This window comes from Poecilia latipinna, unplaced genomic scaffold (assembly GCF_001443285.1).
Source record: "Poecilia latipinna isolate Pla-1442-1.1 unplaced genomic scaffold, P_latipinna-1.0 Scaffold2320, whole genome shotgun sequence".
NCBI lineage: Eukaryota > Metazoa > Chordata > Actinopteri > Cyprinodontiformes > Poeciliidae > Poecilia > Poecilia latipinna.
Window position 1 is genome coordinate 1 of NW_015114936.1, and position 21,421 is coordinate 21,421.

The 21,421-nt window shown below is 38.4% G+C and overlaps 1 protein-coding gene and 1 long non-coding RNA gene across 2 annotated transcripts; one reads left to right on the forward strand and one right to left on the reverse strand.

Moving 5' to 3' along the window:
- Window positions 1-3,195: 3,195 nt before the first annotated feature.
- LOC106937338 (X-linked interleukin-1 receptor accessory protein-like 2) lies at window positions 3,196-15,053 on the forward strand. Its single transcript, XM_015018779.1, has 10 exons — window positions 3,196-3,362; window positions 4,304-4,364; window positions 6,330-6,439; window positions 10,521-10,666; window positions 10,755-10,832; window positions 10,911-11,027; window positions 11,893-12,015; window positions 12,754-12,993; window positions 13,154-13,184; window positions 14,584-15,053. The coding sequence occupies exons 1-10, from the start codon at window positions 3,224-3,226 to the stop codon at window positions 14,670-14,672; spliced, it is 1,134 nt and encodes a 377-aa protein (XP_014874265.1). The 5' UTR covers window positions 3,196-3,223; the 3' UTR covers window positions 14,673-15,053.
- Window positions 15,054-15,309: 256 nt separating this feature from the next.
- Window positions 15,310-15,945, reverse strand: LOC106937339 (uncharacterized). Its single transcript, XR_001422366.1, has 2 exons — window positions 15,575-15,945; window positions 15,310-15,533 (listed from the first exon to the last, which is right to left on the reverse strand). It is a non-coding gene; the product is annotated as an uncharacterized LOC106937339 (long non-coding RNA).
- Between the last annotated feature and the right edge of the window lie 5,476 nt (window positions 15,946-21,421).

Sequence of the window (21,421 nt, forward strand, 5' to 3'; positions counted from 1 at the left end):
AACAGTTAGTTTTGTCTTATTTCAAGTTTACTAACACTAGAACATAGACTAAAATACTTGGTAAGATTTTGTTTTTATAGTGTGAATGCTTTTTCAAAGAACAGTTCTCCTAAATAAGTCAGACAAGTAAGTAAATGAAAGCAAAGTTATTCTGAATTTGGCCAAATTAAATTTTTCACTTGAAATGTCAGAAATGCATCATAATCATGTCATCACTGTTTTTACTTCTAAAACAATTGTTCAGTTAAGAAGAACTGATGAATGTTGGGACTTTAAATTCAGTCTGGATTTTAGTTTTAACCTGTGAGGACTAAACTTTGAGTTCTAGTTCAAGTTTGGCCGTATCAAAATTGGCTGTATCTTTCAGTACAGTAGTACTATGTTTCCCGTTATGCAGCTCTTTGCTTTTATGATGTTTTTTTTTTTGCAATAAAATGTACTTGTATTTATTTTATTTGACCATTTAAACAGGTTGCCTCATTGAGATCCAAGATCTCATTTACAAGGGAGACAATTTCAAACACAGCAACAAAACTAATATAGTTTGTCTCAGTTAAATAAGCTAATAAGATACGAGCTAATTCAACTGCAACGTGAGTGTCTGATGAAACTTTAGAAGTAGTCGTGTTTTATTATTATTCAGCATTGTCCGTCCATGCTGACACATTAGTTTTGAGCATGTGCCTTATGTCATTGGAAACATATCAGTGTCTCATACTGCGTTAAGGAAAAGTCCCAGCTGCACTCTGAAATGTGGATTTGGAGCAGAATTCCTCGCCATGACTAGAAAAAATCAATAAAGTGTGGTCGTGGAATGAAGTGCTTCCAGGAGAAGTTGGGAAAGAGATGAGCTGGCGTGTGTTTACTTGCGTGCGTGCGTGTGTTTGTGTGTGTGTGTGTGTGTTTGTGTCGGATGATGTGGTGGTGGAGAGGGAGGCACAAATGGATCATATTTCCCAGGGTGTCATTCACCAGCCATGTTCCATTAATCTCCCGTACACTCATATTGCCTATGAAGGCACTATCATTCATTCACACACACACACACACACACACACACACTCCATCTGAGATTGTGTCTGACATGTCGACGTGATTCCATACAGCATGGCGTTTTGTAATACAGCAGGAGTTGTTTGTGTTTTTTTGTTTGTTTGTTTTTCTCTTATAATCTTTGGTTTTGTAAAACACAAAATAGTTTGAATGGTTTCACACAGCAAACATGTCAGTGTCAACACACAACACAACCGAAGCAAACAGGGAAAATGTTTCAGGATGTATGCACTGCAGATAAAACACACAACAGGACATGGAGTGAATGTTCCTATAGAGAAACAATGTGACCCAAAACATCAAGTCAACTTCGAGTGTTTGTTACAGAAGCTCCAACAGACTGAGTGGTAACACTGAATCTAAAGCTCAACATAAACTGTGCAACGTCAGAAAACATATGGGACTTGATCATGTCACACTGTGCTAGCTGGATCATTCTGAATCTGGTTATGCAAACGAGAAAAACAATTAGGACTTTTTATTAACTTGGCAAAATAAAGTGAGACAGTCATGATCTGTTCTTCTTGCTGAAAAGACATTAAAAAAAATCAAGAGAAAAATCATCAACTGTTTTTTTCTGGGGGGGTTAACTGGTAAATGTCTTAGACTCTTAAAAGGGTAGTATTATGTATTTTCTAGGCACATAGTATCATAGTATAGAACAATCAATTAAATATGTTACCTTCAGTTGTTATAAAATGCTATATATAACCAGCATACAAAGTCAAAGAAATTTGACCGTAATTTATTGCTTTGAAATTGGGCCTCTGTCTCTTTAAGAAGCTCCTGCTCTTTCTGAAACTCCGCCTTCAGGAAGTCATCACAACATGGCTCCTCTATGAACTCTTTAACAAAGTTTCTATCAGCGTTTCACTGAGAAGTGGTTCCTATAATGAGCTCAGTAGATGCTCAGTTCCACCAGTTGTTTGCTAATTGCTGTTGGCTAGTCTGAAGGAGCTGAGTGGCGGGAGGTGGGGGGATTAGGCGGTTGATCTGAAGGAGCTTCATTCTGAAAGGCGGAGCTAGGTCCACCCAGGCATTTAGCACAAATGAGTGGTTGCCATGGAGATTAAAGGATTTCTCAAACAGATCACACTCCAGGTCTGTCTTAATGAGGCAATAACATAACATGCTGAAAAAACCTATTGAAATCGAAAGCTCTACAGAGATTATTGTAGAGATTATTTCTCTACAGAAATCATGCTGTTTTATTAAAATAATGTGCGTTTAGTTTGCCGTTGATCAGGTGAGCCTGAAAAATCTAAATACTTTTCGCTCCCCCACCAAATTTTTGGACATCACTGATCTAAGGGCTTTACAATTCAGTACTCGTGCCAAACAGGAAATTACTTCAAATAAAAACGGACAAAGCAAAACATTATGTAGATAAAATTAAGCAGTGACAGTGTGTATATCACTAGCACCACCACTTCCATTCAGGAAGTGATAGTAATCTCTTTGGGCTAAGTAGGGCTGTATACCTACCTTTATCTTTATCAGGGATTTTTAAAAGCGTTTCCTGATTCAAACTCATTTCCTCCCATTTGGCCATCAAGGACTGCCTTCTCTGACCTCCATTTAAAGCATTAAGTGGGTTGTTCATTTCGTCTTTCATCATGAACATTCAAACTGAATCACTCTTATGAAAGACACAAATATCCATAATAGACAGCAGTCGTTAGCTGCTAGCTGATTTGACCCTCGCTTAACAACCTGTCTGCTTTCTCTATGGAGTTTTCTGCTTTATTCACACAGTTCCTTTTATCTGTGCTGCACCGATAGGAATGATTGGCGGTCTCTGAATGATGCTTCTAGAGGCTGCTGTGACTCATCAAAAAAATAATCACCCCAATCGAAAAGCCATTATTATCAGATTCTGTTTTGTTTTTTTTGTTTTTGCTACTGAAGGAGATTCTGCTTAGAAAAAGGGCCACTCTGAAGGGATTTGAAGCTCCTGCTTATCTGTTTCTGAAAGTCAGGTTGCTGTAGATACCCTCAGGTGTTAGCAGAGTAGTTTGTTAAGAAGGACAAAGCACAGTAAAGTCAGAGAACACGAAAATAAAAGCTTTTACCTGTATTTACCTCCCACTTCAGATTGAATTCCTCAGACTGTTAGCCGATAAGGATCTCATGGGCTGTGCGTTCTCTCCCCGCCATATCTCTGGCAGATATGTATCGCCTGGAGCTGGCGGGCGGCCTTGGGGTCATCCTGCTGTTGTTGGGGATCCTAACCGCGCTTTATAAGTGCTACAACCTGGAGATCATGCTCTGCTACAGGAGACACTTTGGGAGCGACGAGACTGAAGATGGTGAGCTGCTCGGCATTCCTCTGGGGGATTCTTCATGGTGTTTGATGGGAAACACTTAACCTCTCTGAGAGAAATGCTAAAGTAGTAGCCAGAAGCTGTATAACTGACAGTTTTGTCATTAGGATAAGATAGTTTGTCTGTCATATCAAAATTGGTTTATTTCAAAAACTACAAAGGAAACATTTTGTTTGCATCACAAGAGTTAAATGATCAACAACCGGATGTTACTACTGCCAAAAACCATGAAGAAGACAACAGGAAGTGGTTGGACATTGAATTTTGATGACTTATTGAGTGAGCAAATGTATACATGTGTGATTTTAATTGTGATTCTTAGTTAATGGAAACACTACAATTGTGAGATTGTGTTTATTTTTTTATATTAGTGGAAATTTGGCGCCATTTCCATTACAAAGGTGCACAAATCTTTGTTGACATTCTGCTAATGTGGAAAAACACAATTTTCCGATTGCTGTTTCTGTTAAATAAGAGGCGTAATTAAAATCCCACATTAATAAGTTTGTTCATGTGATAATTAATTAAAAATCATGCGTACATCAACCTCCTAGTACTTCCTTTTGTCTTCTTCTTCGTGGTTTGGGCTAGTAGTAACATTCAGTTGTTGATCATGTGACTCATGTGATGTCAAAAGACTGTTTTCATTGCAGTTTTGCAAAATAAATCAATTGCTATATGGCCAAAAAACCACCTCATTGTAATAGAACAACTTTTTATCCAAAGACTTTTATTTTTTGCTGTTTCTAAATTGTCATGTTTCCATTAGGCAAATTCATTTTCATCATTTCAATTTGCACAGTTTTGCGGTCAGTGTAAACGCCGCTTATGACAAAATTTTGCGTACATTTGTAACAGAAGCACAGCTAGAGAAACGCTGGGTTTGAGTCCATGCAGTTTGTCTTCATCATCTTTTCTCTCCCCAGACAACAAGGAGTACGACGCCTACCTGTCCTACACAAAGGTGGACCTGGACTCTTTGGGCAGGTCAGACGAATACATTTGAATTAAACAGTGTAATACCTTTACAATGTCTAATGTTACACAAATAAATTAAGTGGATTTAGCTTTCCTTTTATTCACCTACTTATAAGCATTTTGAGGTACAAATGAACCTAGTTAATTTGAAATAATGTGAAGAATGAGTCTATTTTCAGAGTAGTAAAGCTCTTATTAGCTGCTTTTTTTCCCCAAGGGCATTTGCATACATGAAACTGCAGCATGAGTGAGTGGTATGTTCATTTTTTGACAAACCTCACTCTGTTAGCTTTGCTGAGAAACAGTTAGAAAACTACCACTGCTCTCCACATCTTCTGTTCAAGTTTGAGTAAGAAATGAAACAAAAAGCAGAAGCCAGGAACTGTTCCAATCAAGAAGCTTTCTTTTTATAAAAGTAGTTTCAAGTTATGAAAATGTTTCTTCAGAAAGATTTGGGGTTTATTACATGTACAAAAAATAAGCTCTGGACTGTTTCAGTAATTACATATTATTCAGATTTATTAAGTTAACTTGTACCAAAATTGTACAAGTGGCAACTGTAAAAAAAAAAAAAAAAAAGTGAGGCAATGAGTTTGCACATATTTTTTTAAGTAAGGAGAACTAATGTGCTTTGTGATGGCGAAGAATAAGAGTTAAAACTTTCGCAAAGATTTGCAAAAAAATAAAATAAAATAAAGTTTTTTAAAGCGCATCAGCTCTGGAGCTTACAGTCAGAAGTTTACCATTTCATTTTGGGTGTTTGATATTTTATTTGAACTCTTTTTGAGGGGTAAAATGATCACACACCAAGCAACTGGGATGATTATTTAAAAGAATTTGATGCACAAGTTTGAACTTTTTATGGATTTTCACTCATCCATAACGGGTCAAAATTATAGCCATGGCCTCAAACATCCACACACATCCTCAGCGCTTGAATATTTGACCACCTCTGAATTTTGTTAAGCTTATTTGAGTCGATTTTCAGACTCCAACCTTTCAGCATGCGCTGCAGATTTTCAACAGACTTGACGTGAGGGATTTGTGAAGGCCAGTCCAGCCTGCCTTAAACATTAAAGATGATGTTTTGGTCTCAGTTCTTCTGCTGAAATAACCAGTCGTATCCAGGTTTCATCCATTTAGCTTCTCTAAAACAATCTGAACAGAATGGGCCTCAGCACCTCTGGCAGTAAAACAGCCCCACAGCATGATGCTGCCACCACCAGACTTACTCTCAGTACTCTTTGTAAACTTCATCTTGAATTCTTCACATATAACATAAACTAATATTTTGCAAGTCCAAGAGTTTCACCTTATATTACATAAGAGATTCATGTTTCTATTACCAAGACCAATTTACCCAAACTACCATAGCCATCTGATGGAAATAAATATAATATTTTAATAAGTTAAACATTTAAATTAAACTCAGGCAGACTGAAGGTTCAATTACAATTTTTAGGGTCAAGATTCCGTTCAGAAAAGATTTTTAATTCAGAAACCAATTTTACTATTCAAACGGTCCAGAGATTCTGTTTGCCTAAATGACGTGACTGACAAGAGAAAAATACACTGTATAGAAAAATGATTTACAACAAGTATATAAGATTCTATACTGTGTCAAATTCCATCATTTTATTTTTAAACAAAAATAGTTTTGTCCATAAAATTCTCTTAGGTTAGCTTAGTTTAACTGCTTGGCTTCTTAGATTAAAAACAAAATCAAATACAATTTTCCCCCAAAAAATAGAAATTTTGAGCATTTTGAACTGATTCCCAAGACTAGAATTTCCGACTCTCTATTGACTTTTTTTTTTCTGCACCTCTATTAGACACTGTCTGTCACATTTTCCCTGCAGAACCCCACACCCAAACGTAAAGTAGCCTTTTAAATAAGTGGAGCCATGAGCAGTGGCCCCAATGTTTTGTATTTCAGTCTGGAATAATGTTTTCTCCATTTTTCTCTACTGACAGGACGAGCAGCGACGAGGAAACCTTTGCTCTGGAGATTCTGCCGGACGTTCTTGAAAAGCATTACGGATACAAACTATTTATACCAGACAGAGATTTAATACCCAGCAGTAGTAAGTATCATTCCATTTATCAACCTCCTCTTTCTCACACCCACACACACACACACTCACACTCTCTCTCTCTATAGGTCACTGTAATCCCCAATCCCCAGAATTCATCAGTCTGTCAGAATAAATAAAAATGTGTGCAGAGCTTCATCACAGCGCACTTACTGCTGAACTAATCTATCTCTGTCGGCTCTCAGGCGTACATCACGTACACACTAAGAAACATATATACAGTAGTTTTCCTACTTAAATGAAGCTTTATCTCACTTTGAATCAGAAGCTAATGTTCACAACATTTGTCTGTCTTAGGCCTCGTCAAATTATCAGTACGGGCCTCAGAGTCCAAACAAGACTGCATATCACGCATATACATTCACAAAGGGTGCAAAAATTTACAAACACTTGTTATATGTATATAATGTAATTGTGAATAATTTGATCTTGTTAGCTCTGTAAAGTCCAGTGTAAATGAAATGAAACCCAAAATGTCTGACTGGCTTCATTAAGAGTCAGTTTGTTTTTAAAACATGCTGCCATCGTGGGTTTATTATTGGCATCTCAGTTGAACTGAGATTGTACTGCAATTGTTTCATTGTCTGATTATCTTCATAGATCTGTTATTGCCAGTGTTGGTGTGATGGCAGCCTGGCCATTTTCTATGCTAATCCACTAGATTCTCATTTCCCTTCCCTGCTCCATCTGAGAATTTCTGCCATTGAAGTGGATTGTCTTTGGTGGAATTTCTATCGGGCCAATCAGTGAAACGGAAGAGGAGTTGCAAATGATTACATTGATTTTTTGTTTGTTTTAGAATGGTAATCTGCCTATAGTTGTAGCAGAGGAAGTGAAAGAAGCCATTCATATCGCGTTGGCCACGCCTCCAAATATTAAATTTAACATTAACAGCCTTCTTGTTTGGTTCCGTCCTTCTCTCTTCGCAGTGGAGGATGGTTGTTTATAGCGCACGCAACTTCTGGTAAGCTTAATAGCATCGAACTGGCAAATTACACACGACCAAATGTTAGCAACTGGGTAAAATTTAAAACCTTAGAGTCCATGCGTAAAACAGACAAAAATGCCAGAAAGCATAAATAAGAACTTAATGAGCTTCATGTGATTTAATATAATAAATTTATGCATTCTTTTCAACAGCTTCAATAATATCAGTGTGTGGAAAATTTCCAGCATTGTTCTTTGAAAGTAGATAAGTGAGGGAAGAGGAGTAAAGATGAGAAGATTTTAACATTTTCACACTGTACTGATGAATATAAACAGGCATTTTTATCCAAGGTCTGATGTCAGCATGATTCCTCTATATTATTGGAGATCAGCTCAGTTTGTTTCCATAAAATAAACCTCAGCTATGCTGCAGGAATCATAATCTGACTGGGACTACAAGACACAGCACTCTGACTTAGAGTTGGTCATAAAGCAGAGAGGAATGACAGGGTGTTTCGGACCCAAATGGAGAAAGGAATTTTATTTTTATTCTATGAAATAATGATAAAAGAATAACCCACTTTAAAAGTTCTGTACTTATACATTAAGTCCAGTATCAAAGGAGAGTCATTATAGCTGCCAATCGTTTCTATTATTATTATTTCTTTTGATGGAAGTCACTCTCAGCTCTAATGGGTCTAAACCTCCAAACCAATTTTCAAAAAAAGTTTACTTTTTAAAACAAATATCTACTGAGGCTTTTTAGTTGTAAAAAAAAAAATGCTTTAAAGACAATGTTCATTTCCACACATTTAAACCCAAACAACAGGTGTGAATTAATCTTGAGTTGTGTTTATCTTGAACCTTAGTCCAGCAAAAATAAAAAATAAGAGGAAATCTGTCTTGAGGCAGCAATGTGTTACTTATAAACTTTAGAATTTCAAGTAAGACGTTTAAGTGTAGTAATCCTTGAAATGATTCTAGGAAGAGTAGTGGCGATCCTGAGTGACCAAAACAGGAAACAAAAGGTCTTTATATTTTTATTCAGTGCATGTATACGTGGTTTAAACTTGACAAAATAAAATAGTCAATGTGTCATTACTTTTAGTCAAATTATCAGGTTATGTTCTAAAATTTCCTAGAAAAATTAATTCATAGCAAAGTAAAAACCCTTTGCCCAGGTTTTACTATTGGTTTACAAATAAACATATCTTGCCACTGAAATATGGCTCTTGACAAATAACGTTGCCCCACATAGTTTGCAGTTTGCTAAATCTAGGTTTCTAAGAAAAACAAATCATGAAAAAAAGTCTGAGAGGTTTCACTGCTGCCCTAAAAACATCCCTGAAACAAATGTTTGCTGTTCATAAATACACACACACATCGAGAGGAACAGAGAGCATGAGTGTGACACCGACCAAGAAAGAGCGATGTGCCTTTTTTTCTTTTCTTTTTTTTCCAGTGTTTCTTCCAAAGTCGGTGGCGGAGCAGACCTTAAACACACCATTCAATTATCCAGCCCACTTAGTGCCTCGGAACGAACACGAGAGCGCAAAAATAAATAACGAGAGCGCAAAAATAAATAAGGAGAGCGAAAAGAGGTGGCGGCACGGTCACTGGTCTGTGCTGTTTTATTAATTGATTAACATAATCCTCACAAACGGAGATGGGGAGAGAGAGAGAGAGAGAGAGAGAGAGAGATTAAACGAGCGATGGAAGAGGCGCATCAGAGGCAGGCAAGAAATGGGCTGAATTCGGGGATGTTCTGTACTATTTGTGCCTCTCAAATTGAGCGTGAAATTGCAATGTGTTGTTGGAGAGTCTCTGTCATTAATTCAGTTAGCAGGTGAAGACATGACGGAGGAGAAGGGAGCGATACAGAAAGAGGGGGGAGATCTGTTGTTCACGGACGCACAAAGACAAACAATAAGCAATCTTAACATGTCATGTTGCAAAAACTGACACAGAACGCTGCAAACAACTAACTGGAAATGAGGTGTAAACAGGAATAACTGTATTTCTATAATACCACATGCAGCTGCCTTCAGCCCCTGACCGATATGTTTTCCATCAGCAAAATGCTAAGAAACCACTTCCTGTTTGGTGTCAGTCCAAAACATCTATCACAAGGGGTTTTGTCACGCAAGTCACCATGTCAGTTATTTAGTCATTCACTACCTACGGTGGATGTCCTTTGGAAATCAGGCCGTGACAAGAAAATATAATGCTTTAGGAGAGGATTCACAAGGGGTGCTCTGATCTTTAAATAAAATTCAACACCTCCAGGAAGCAATCATTTCTGAATATCCAAGGGCCCAGACCCTCTGGACAAGGGGCTGGTCTTTACCAGGGTTTACTGTCACCAACATGTCATAGGGCCATATTCTGGAAGTCCGTGTATTGGATCTTCCAGAATAATCAAATGACTCAATGATAGAGCATGATAACTTCATTGGCTAAATGGGTCATGTTAAGGCAAGTCACTTACAGCTGCATATTTCACACCTACACTAAGAGCCTAACATCAAGCACATCCTCTAAGCCAGTTCGTCCTACATTGAACCTCATGCAATGTGAAGTTTATTCATCGATGTCGCAGTGCATCAAATGTGACCAAAAGTTTGATTCATTGAATTGTCTGCTAAATAGTTGCTAAACCTTATTCTACCATGATTTGACACTTGGAAGCATCTGATTCTGCATCCATAATCAAGAGGTCCGTTAGATTCAAATCATCTAGTATGCCCCCTAGTGGTTGAGAGCAAAGAAGTCAATCATGAAGAGCAGCGGTTGTGTTAGAATGTCTCGCAGATGCACAGGACTCAGTGGATCTTGACTTAGGTTCACTAGGTCTTTGTACATCACTCAATCAATCAAGTTTTTTTGTATAACACATTTCAGCATCAAGGCAGTTCGAAGTGTTTTACATCATACAAACACAAAAATACATGTTATATTGTTGGAACCAGCGGCTACATGAGGGAGGGCTCCGAAGTCACAAAGGTTGCGGTTGACCAAAACACTCCACACTTTTCTTGTTAATCTATGTGAATTAATGGATCATCATTATAGCCAAGATTATTCCTTATGGATCTTTACTGTTGCTCTGCATAAACACTCCTTTCTCTCTCTCTCTCCCCATCAGCCTACATTGAGGACTTGGCACGCAGCGTGGAGCAAAGCAGACGTTTGATCATTGTTTTGACTCCAGAATTTGTTGCCAAAAGAGGTTGGAGCATTTTCCAGATAGAGACGCGTCTCCACTCCATGCTGGTTACAGGAGAGATCAAGGTGGGGTTCAACCTGACGCGTTTTTTCTTGTTTGATTCAAGTGTTAAGAAGGTCCTACATGTTTCTTCCCTCATCTCCGTTTGCCTAGGTGATCATGATAGAGTGCGCAAACTTGAAGAATGTCATGAACTACCAAGAGGTGGACGCGCTGAAGCATACGATCAAGGTATGGAGATCATGGCATTCAATGGAGAACAGGAGCTGCGGAAGTGACATCATCGCTAACGTTTGCTGTTCTCGGAAGGTCTTATCTGTTATCAAGTGGAGGGGTCCAAAGAGCAACGAGCTGTCCTCCAAGTTTTGGAAGCAGGTGGTCTATGAGATGCCAGCTAAACGCAGAGAGACTCTGTCCAGACGTCAGGTACCATAAAATAAAAACTAAACCATGTTTCTGACATTTTTGTTGTAAAACATGCAGTGGGAGCTTAAGAAATGTACAATTATGCACTGTTAGGATCTTAGTTGGGAACACTGACATATTCAAGTCTGTAGTTATTCATGGTGGGCATTTATCATATCGTTTATCGTGATTCATTTCTTATAAGAATTTGATTGATAGTCGTCATAAAAAATTTTATTTAATACAATTTAAAAACACTAAATAGTTAATTAATCAATCTGTTGGGATTGATTACTTAACTATTTTCTCCACTGTTTATTCAATAAAAGCATCAATAAATCTGAAAACACAGCTACTGTGTGCAGCTTAGTTGATATAAATCACACTTCTTTACATGCCTGGTGTCCTAAGATATTTCACTACCGATTGGAATGTTATTCATGAGCATTATTTGTATTTGTGAGACTATAGTTGCTGTGAGACACAGTCACAGCAAAACACCTAAAAGATGGAATAAATAGTTCTTATTGTCACTTATCGTTATCACAATGGCATCACAAAATATCATGATGAAACTTAAAGTCCATATCACCCACCTCTAATTCATACCTCAAACCAAGACACTTTGCTTGGATTCATGAGCAACAGGGAACACACTCTGAGGCATTTGGAAGAATTGGAGAAGCATATTGAAACCATGATGCTAGCCATCTATCCTACTCAATAATAACCAACAGTTAGGTTTGCTATTCTCCCGACCCCACTGAGGGACAAGGGTGTTCAGAAAATGGATGGATGGATGGATAGGTTTGCTATTCACTGACCTTACTTTACAACTTCTCTACGACTAAGATCAAGAAAAAAGAAAACTCTTTCATGTTTACAGGTAATGGACTCTGGTGAACAGGGCCTCTTTGGTGACCTACAGACCACTGTCTCCACCATCGCCATGACGACCACCTCTGCCTCACTAGCGCCCCCTAATGAGAATCGCCATGGCCACCATCAGGTCAGTAAATACCAACACTAATTCGAACTGTTGGCACTCATTTAACGTTCGGACTCAAGCAACACTTTGAACTTTACTAGAAGTCAGGGGATGGATACAAAAAAAATCTCTAAGGTGTTGTGTATTTCAATTTATCTATCACTATTATTTTGTAGAAATCAGTTTTCACTCAAATTATTTATTTTTTGTCAACAGTTCACATTTTGTTCATCATGATTGATTTGTAAGCGCGATTAAAAAGGTCAAACATCCAAGGGAGTGAATACTTTTTATAGGCACGCTATGTCAAAATATGATAAACTTATCTTTAATGATTAGTCAAACACATTCTGTGGAAGTGGCAATGCAGAAAAAATGACTAATCCAAGCCAAAAATAACATAGCAGCAACAGGATGCAATGAGCTTATGACAAAGATAAGCATGAGTCTCAGATAACAATGCAACATATAGGTGACACTTTTATGTTGAATGATTTTAGTCAAATTTTTTCCTATTCTGTGGTACAGAATCGCACCACACAGCTCGTCTGATGTATCCTTCCTCTTCCTTGTTTTTAAATGTTTAAGATAATAAAGGACCATTTATCCCCTTTGTAAATGTTCCTTATTTTGTTCTCTATTTTCCAAATTGCTTGTTTTCATAAATCATCCCAACAGGAAGTGTGAAAATCTAAGCATTATGACAACCTTCTGAAAAGTCCCCAGCTACATTTCTTTTTCCTTCTTTTTAACTCACAGGTTGCCTTGGCAACAGAGATCCCTGACTACAACCAGATGACCTTGCCACTGGGAGGAGGTCACACTGCTACAGCGGCCCAAATGCGGCACTTCTGCCGCAGCTACGAGTTCCAGCTTCCCCCACAGCCTTCTTCCATGTCACCTCCACTCCCGCCTCCCTCCACGGTGCAGTTCTCCACCCTGGGCCCCGGGGGGCGCCATGTCTACTGCAACATCCCCATGACGCTGCTGAATGGACAGGTGGGGGAACCTGTGTCTTCTGGTTTTTCTCGTTCCTAGACAGCCTCTTAACACCCACCATCTGCACAGAGTATCCTTTTGTAATGATCCATACTGTTATGTGCTTGCGTGTGCTCGGAGTTGAAAGCAAATAAAAATAAAAGCCCTCTTTTCTCCCCAGGGGTTCAGAGCAGTTCACTGGGGAACAAGAGGTCTGTTTGGATAAAAGAGAAAATAAAAGAAACATTGTTTCATTTTGTGTAACGCTAGAATATGTGTTTATTCTAAAAGTAGGAAGTAGGAAGACAGGATGATGATAAACAGTAGGCTTGGACTAGTATTCATACCCCTCAAACCTTTCCACATTTTGTCATGTTACTACCCAAAACTTTAAAGTACAGTAATTTAAAGGGATTTAATATGGTGAACCAAACCAGTGCATAATTGTGAGTCTTATATGTTTTTTTTATATATATTTTCTTTACGTTTAAGATTCTGAAAAGTCTGATACGAGTTTTAACCCTAAATAAAACCAGCGCAAACAAACTGCCTTCAAAAGTCATATTATTATTATAAATCTTTTATTCTTACAGGAAAATGTCTTGAGACTCAAACCAACTACTTTGAAAAACCTGTTTCCCCACCTTTACCTGTGGCGGCGCTGCATTAAGAACCACTGAAGAAAACAATACCAGAACCTCAAAAGAAGACATGACCACAAGTGCTTTCTTCACGAAATGTAAACAAAAATGGCCTCAGATTTTAGCGGTTGTAGGATTTCTCTCTTGTCTTACCAAGAGTCATTTCTCCCATAAGCACTATACTAGGATATTTATATTTGGTTGTATTTACCCAGAATGCCTTGCACAATAGACTCCTTCCTGCTTTTGGAGCAGTCTCTGGTCCTCTTGGCATTCATATTTGCATTCGAACCAGCCCAGAGTTCACTTCAACCAAACAGACCTGGGCCTGTCGATGGACCAGAGTTCAGTTTGTTGGTCCGAGTCAGAGTTTGATTATTCATACCTCCCCAAACGAACCGGACTTTCTAGACAAACAAACTGGAGTTGGATTAAAGCGGACTGGATTAAATTCTGGTGAGAATTTTTGGTAAGAATATGTTCTGAAATCCCCAACATCCAATCTGAGTGAGTCTAAGCTCTATTGCAAAGACAAATTGTCAAAAATGTCACTGTTGGAGATGTACAAATGTGGTAGAGATGTAAAGGCTTGCAGCTGTAATTAAAACCAAACGTAGGTCCTTGACATATTAACTCGGGGAAGGATTCATGCATACCTCACTTTTCAGGTTTCTATTTGTAAAAGACTTCAAATCTTGGCTCCTTCTGCTTGTCAATCACAAATATGCAGTACTTTGTGTTGGTCTACCATATAAAGTCCCAAGAAAATATGTTGAAGTTTGGTGTAGTACTGTGACAAAATGTGAAAAGGTTTAAAAAGTATAAATACTTTTGCGAGACTCTGTCTGTAGATAAGGCATTAAACATTTAGCATGCAGTAGTAATGATTCTCGTAGAGTTATGCTGTAGGTTTTTGTTCGGACATAATGTAGGAGTGCATTGTTGACACCTGTGGCTCTGTGTTTGTCAGGTGTCTCAGAGCAGTACGCTTGGGAAGAAGCCAGACCTCCACCTGAACAGCACCTTCGTACCGCTCACCAGCAGAGAACTAAGCTCTGATATCTGGTAGACTGACGGCTCAGTCGGTACCCGTTTACGGACCGCTGGGCAGACGCCTTCTGGTGGATTGCTTGTACAACTGGACTTTGTTTGGGGGGGTTTGACTTTGTACAGACTTGAGAGTTAGACGGCTCCTCGAAGACTGCCTGAGGACTGCTACTGGGTCACTTCATACCACGTCATGAACAAAGAACCTTAGTGGATGAGGCATGACTTGAATCTTAAGTGTACTGGGCAAAGACAAATTCTAAGAACAATTGCTTTCCGTGATGAGGGGAGTGAACTGGCTGCAGACTGACACCAGCTTGGATTGCAAAAAGTCAACCATTGCAAAGGGAGTGCTGCTGCTGACTGACCAACAATATGGCCCACTGGGCAGAGGAAAATTACGTTTTTAGACAGACGCATGGATAAAAGTACTAGAAAAGACTGAACAGGGTCCAGGAACCCTAAATGATTACTATGTGCAGACTCTAGGGACTCTGTTTGTCCAGGCAGCTGCCAAGTTGCATCCTAGAGCACAAAAAGGTTTCTCGATTGCAGATTGTTCTCACACCAGCCGCTATGGAAACCGGTTGACTTGGAGGCCACTCGAGCCACAGAAGGGTCATTCAGCTGAATTCTGTCATTCTTTTCCTGAATGTAGGTCAGTCCTTGGGAAATCAGCCTACCTGTTGACTACTGTAGGTGTTTTGGGAAAATATTCCACCTTAAAACAACAAGTCAACCTCTTGAAGAACTATAACTAGCTAGCTGGTTTGGCTCATAGAAACCAGGCTGGTTGACTTTGAAATGTTTTTTTATACAATGTAAACCATTAACTAAAACAGCAGAGATTTTCTAGTAACCATTCAAATGAAACTGAAAGCTGTCTAACTCAACCTAGCTAGCTAACTGAAAACTAGCTTTCAGTTAGCTAACTGAAAACTGTTAGCTGTTATAACAATTATAAAAGGTTTCAATTGGCTAACTGAAACCTGTTAGCTAACTGAAAACTAGCCTTCAGTTAGCTAACAGCTTTCAGTTGGTGGTAGATGGTAACCGTCTACCATAACCTCCAAATGTAGTCGACTCCCGGAGCAAACAGAACCGGAGATTATCCATTACAACCAAACTAAATCGTATTATGGACTTGGCTTCTTTTCTATTTGCATGACCCACCCATTTAGATACCAAAAGAGGATCCAATAAACATAGGTAAAAGAGAAAAATGACACAATCATTTGTTGCAGCCTTTTTTTTTGTTTGTTTTTATAATGAACCTGTTGTGTTGATGCAGTACGTTTTGTTTCTGTCTGGCCATGGCGTGATGGTTAAAACTGATAAAAAGGGAAAAATGGAGGTTTCCCTCCGATAAAAATTTTAATATTTATTTAATCATGTTTAATTTAAGAGTTTAATCCTCTTGGACTGTTTTTTTTTTCACAAAGATTTGCTTTTACTGCCCATTTGTTACAAGAATCTCTGTACAGCTTTCCATTACTTCTGTATAGATCCCAACATGACAGTGATTTGTTCTCTAGGTTTTCCACTAGCGTCCACGTGCTCCAGAGGTGTTTTGTTTTTGTTCTCTTCCTTGTTTTAACGGACAGGTCGATGGATCGCCCCTACTGATGGACTGATGTTTTAAACTTTCGCCGCCTGTCAGCCGAAGGTGGGGTAGGGCAGTCCCACCGCTGAAGCCGCTCTAAAACTCCAAGCTGAATCAAACATTCTTCTTTTTGAGCTTTAAAAGAAATAGTTTAGACCGCAATATTTAAGCAATGTGGATAATGTTTTGAATTCACACAAAGGTACTGTCATTGTCCTATTAGAACCAATGAAATTCTGGACATTTTGAGGTTGTTTGATACAATAATTACTTATGAGTTGTTATATTCGATGGCAATATACAGTATAATAGTTGTTTTGTTTTTTTCCCTTTTTGCTCATTTCTTGGACTATTCTTTGAATATATTTGTTGACATTATTTAACTGAGAGCAAATAAAAATGCATTAGTTGTTTTACTAATTTTTGATGCCTGTCACTTGTTTCTCTTTCTCCAATCTCTCATATCTTTACATCTGCTTCAAACCCAACTCCTTTACTTTAAGATCCTCTCCTCTGCCCTTTAACTTCCTCTACAGCAACTGTTCATATTTCTCAATATTTCTGAATCATGCTGTACCACTGATCTCTAGATTGTGTTTCGTTTGGTGGCATAAGACCCATGTTTCACACTGTTTATCTTATCTCCACTTCACACATACTAACTGTGTGTAGTGTTTCTGCAGCTGCCAAAAGTCCAACAGCCATCAAAAAAAAGGTATGGTGAAATTAAACCACGCAAGTAAGACAAACTGCCAGTTTATAGAGAAAAATACACTTGTAAAGGGTTTAAAACAGCTAAATATTACAATGGTGATTTTTTTAGAACAGAAAGTCAGTACTTTCGTACATACATCCCTTTTCTGTGCCGCTTTTCATGAATTAAAAGAAACAACTTGACTGCTGAAGTTCAAAATACTTCTCGTCATATATGAAAAGCAGAAGTAGATGAGACATCATTAGGTAACGCCATTACATATACTGGTAAGAAGTCCCAAAGCTTTTGCATCTGGCTTCAGTATTGTTGGTGAAGTAGTGAGGGTTTTGGTGTGTGGAGCTTAAGGCTGTTTCCCAGGGCAGCATTAGAAATATCAGGTTTTTAAAAAGTTTTAATACCGTCCATTTATCGGTCGGTTATGCCCTGAGAAAGTTTAGATTTTTGCCTTTTGTGTGGTCAGTGGGAACTGGACACTTCCCTGTTGTAAACAGGGAGTCTTTGTTTTCTTTTTAAATAAGCAAAATTAACAACTTTATGGAACTATGCTGTATTTTTCCCAGTTTGTCCGACACATGACAACTGGAGTCATGCAGATGGTTGCAGCACACAAACCAGAACCAGCACACATAAAAAGTGATCTCAGAAACACAAAAGCTGCAGTATGTAACTTTTATAAAAAGGGTTAGTTTTTATTTGTTGAAACTGTCACCATGTCATGACAATATAGTATGAGACAGAGAAAGAAAAAAAATTTAGCCTTCTCCCGGTGCTAACTAGAAATAACCAATCGGGGGGGAGGTGGGGTCTTAGTGCCCATTTACACACAGACCGTTCTGACAGCAGAGCTTGATGTGAAGGCTTGTTAGCATGGACACCGATAACAATAGGTTAAACGGTTTTCCTGTTACAGTAAGTTGTTTCTGTCATTAACACATTTAGCAGCACATTCACAAGGTTGATTGACAGCGATGAGAACCTCCTCCTGGCTCTGATTGGTTGTTTTTGATCGGGAGCGATACGTCTCTGAAGAGTGGCTCAGGGAGGAGGAGACGGATATCGATCTTTTCAAATTATCTGTCTTATATTTTAGTGTTAAACTAAAGAGTTATGTACTGTAGCTTTAAGGCTTGAACTCCTCCTTGACTTGTTTTTGTTTATATTTGCATGCACGCAAACATTAATCCCAACTTCCTCGCATTGTCAAAAGTCCTTTAGCAAAAGCTCCTCATAAATGTCAAAGTGAACTCGAAGCATTTTCTCCAAAGCGGTTCAGTTTTTCTACACTCTGAAACATTCCTCTAAGACAGTGTTTCTCAACCCTGGTCCTCAACGCCCTCCCGTCCTGCATGTTTTAGGTTTTTCCCTTCTGCCACACACCTGAATTGTATCTCTGGGTGATTAACAGCCTTCTGCAGTACTTGATGGTCATGCAATCATTTGAATCAGCTGTTCTGGAATAGAGGCACATCTAAAACATGCAGAGCAGGGGGGTGGTGAGGACCAGGGTTGAGAAAAACTGATCTAAGAGGACTTTGTCCTTTGTTTGGAAGTGCTTTGTTTTCTTTTTTATTTTATTTTATTTTTGAAACTTATTTTACGGTCAACATATGAGTCAAAATAAAAGGCATACATTTCAAATTGTTTAACAGTTTTCTCATACAAACATTTTCTACTAAACCATCATAAGAAGTAAAATCTTTATTTCAAACATGTCAAATGTTTATAACTGGCATCACACATGATGTCTTCTCTGTTCATGTCCATGGGCTTCTCCTAGATTTTGTCATCTCTATTCTCTTTCAGTCAGGTATTCCATGTGGCTGCTCAACGCTGTGTTAATTGGACTCACCAGTTTCTCACTGTTTATAGTTATTTTTTATAAGGCACCAGTTAATTTTTCTTGTGTGCCTACTGCTTCATTTGTAGCTTAAATGAACAGTGGCTGTTTCCAGTAGACATAAAATTGCACAAATTGAAATTACAAAAAAAAATAATCATTTTTTATGGAAACACTGCAGTTTCAAAAATCTCAAGGTTTTTTTACAGTTTCTTGAAGGTTTTTGCACTGGGGCAAGATGGTTTTCAGCCGCATCAAAAAGGGTGTATTTTGCAAAACTGCAATGGAAAAATGTTATTTGCATCACAGGAGTCATATGATCAACCATGATCAGGAAGTGGTAGGAGGAGGATGTTTTTTGTTTTTTTTTTTTACTTTTTTTTTTCAGGCGATATGCAGCTGGTTCCTCCAGAGCTCTCACAGCATCACACAGTTCATAAAAAGTTGTGTGTCTTTCTAAAGTGTTTAATCCATCGCTCTTCTGTAAAATGGCCAACTACAATTTCCCCAAAACGCTGCATATGCAGCCACTCCCGAGTAGGCGGGGCTTGTTGCTCCAAAGCCTGACTAAGATGCTGACATCTCCTCTGATTGGCTGATAGATGAGCGCTAACATCATAACTGAATAATGAATATATCCATCGCTGCCATTATTTTTAATTACTTATTGTGTTAAACTTATTCATGCGTGATTTTAATATATTATTTAGTGGAAACACCACAATCATGACATTGTTCAACATTAGCAGAACATAGACACATTTGTTATGAAAATTTGGCTTGTGCTACAGTGCTTTTACTTTCTGTTTGATAAAGTGCAGAATTCACAGGTTGCACAAATGTGTGGTTCACTTCATGCACAGTGGGCTCACATGTTGAACTGACCTTTCTGTACGTTCAGTTTGACTCACTCACCAAAGGTTTTTCCCCCTGCAAAAGAAGACCACACCACAGTTTGTCGGTCCACTTAATGCACGAAGCATTCACAAAAAAAAGATTTGTAGAATATTCTCTATGCACTGACAAACTTTAAAGAAAATCCCCCTATTGGGTAACGAACATTAGATTCTCAAAGGCCAGCTCCATTTGGTGCAGACGCTTTAAGAAATAAAGTAGTTTCCCTGTAGCAGATTCACAGCATGCAAACAAACAGAAAACAAACCAAGCGACAAGCATAGTACATATTTATAGAAAATGGATTCAGTAATGACATGTGTGTTAACTGTATTTTTTGCTTTTTATGTCTGAATGAAAGTCTTTGCCGTTTCCAAGCAGTTGCTGCACATTAAAAATCTTAAGACCTGCAGCTCTCTGCAAGCAAGCTTTCCTTCTCTTTCCGATGTCAGATTAGATTTTGAAAATTGACTCACTGTAATGTTAAGCAAAACATACGGAGGCTGAACCAAGTGCTAGATCCTCTGTGACGGTAAGGCGGAGATGTAGCAGATAACGGCTGCAGAACATGGCAGCTGGTTATGGAAATAATTTTACTTATGAATAAGAAGAAAAACCTTTAATCTTGCAGTTCTGATGAAATGTTATGTGTTAATTACTAAACGTATGATATGTTATTTATTTATCAGCATATTTTCAATGAGTCATTCAGACTTTTTTGTCTTATATTTTACTTGATCTTCTTGTATAGATCTATGTATAGTTATGTTAAGGAATCAAGACAAGCTGTGTGTCTTTGCAACATATTTAAACATGGATATTAAAGGTCAATTGGAGCACTACTGTGATATTCAATTAATATAACAAAACTATTAAAATTGAGAAGAGACTTATTTAAAAATAACTGAAATATGTAAAAAGAGATAAAAATGAAATGAATTTTTGATTAGGGCAAACCACAAACAGGTTCTGGTTGCCTGTGGTTAGGATTCAGCTTTTTAAAGATTTGCTCTGTTTGAGCTTTACATATTTGGTATGGTGCTTCTGAACTTTTTAATGGGAGGAAACATGACGGTGAGACACATAGAGCTGTCTGAGGCATTTAGTTACTCATCTGTAGAAAGAAAAAAAACAGTCTACAAGAGGAGAGCATGTAAAACAAACATGTCTAGGTCTTGTTGGACCAACAGATTCACCCTAAAAGCAGAAGATACACAAACCAAGCGATAAGCATAGTACATATTTATAGAATATGTACTATCAAACATGTAAAAGCGTCATTACCGCTTTTACATGTCACAACAGCGTGGCGGATAACGAGCAGCCCGGTAGCAGTCGCCTTTCTCTGCGTTTGATCGTGGCATTTGTTAATGGTAGAAAGTACCGGAATGGCGACTGCAGGGAAGGGAAACTGGTACCGGACTGGTCCATCATCCGCCGCACTATTGTTACAAGCGTAGTGTGCATGAAGTCAGTGTAGCTTAGCCAGACACCAAATGTCAGCCATGATGAGGAACAGCGGGTGGGACTTCCTTCAGAGGTCCGCTCACCCTGTGGGCTGCACTAATGTTATATTTTCATATCACGGTCGGGGCCACAAGACACCGTCCTGCGGGCCGCAATTGGCCCGTGGGCCCCGAGAATGAGACCTCTGCTCTAAAGTGTTGAATCCATAGACTTCCTGTATACTAACTTATAAGTGGAAATTATTA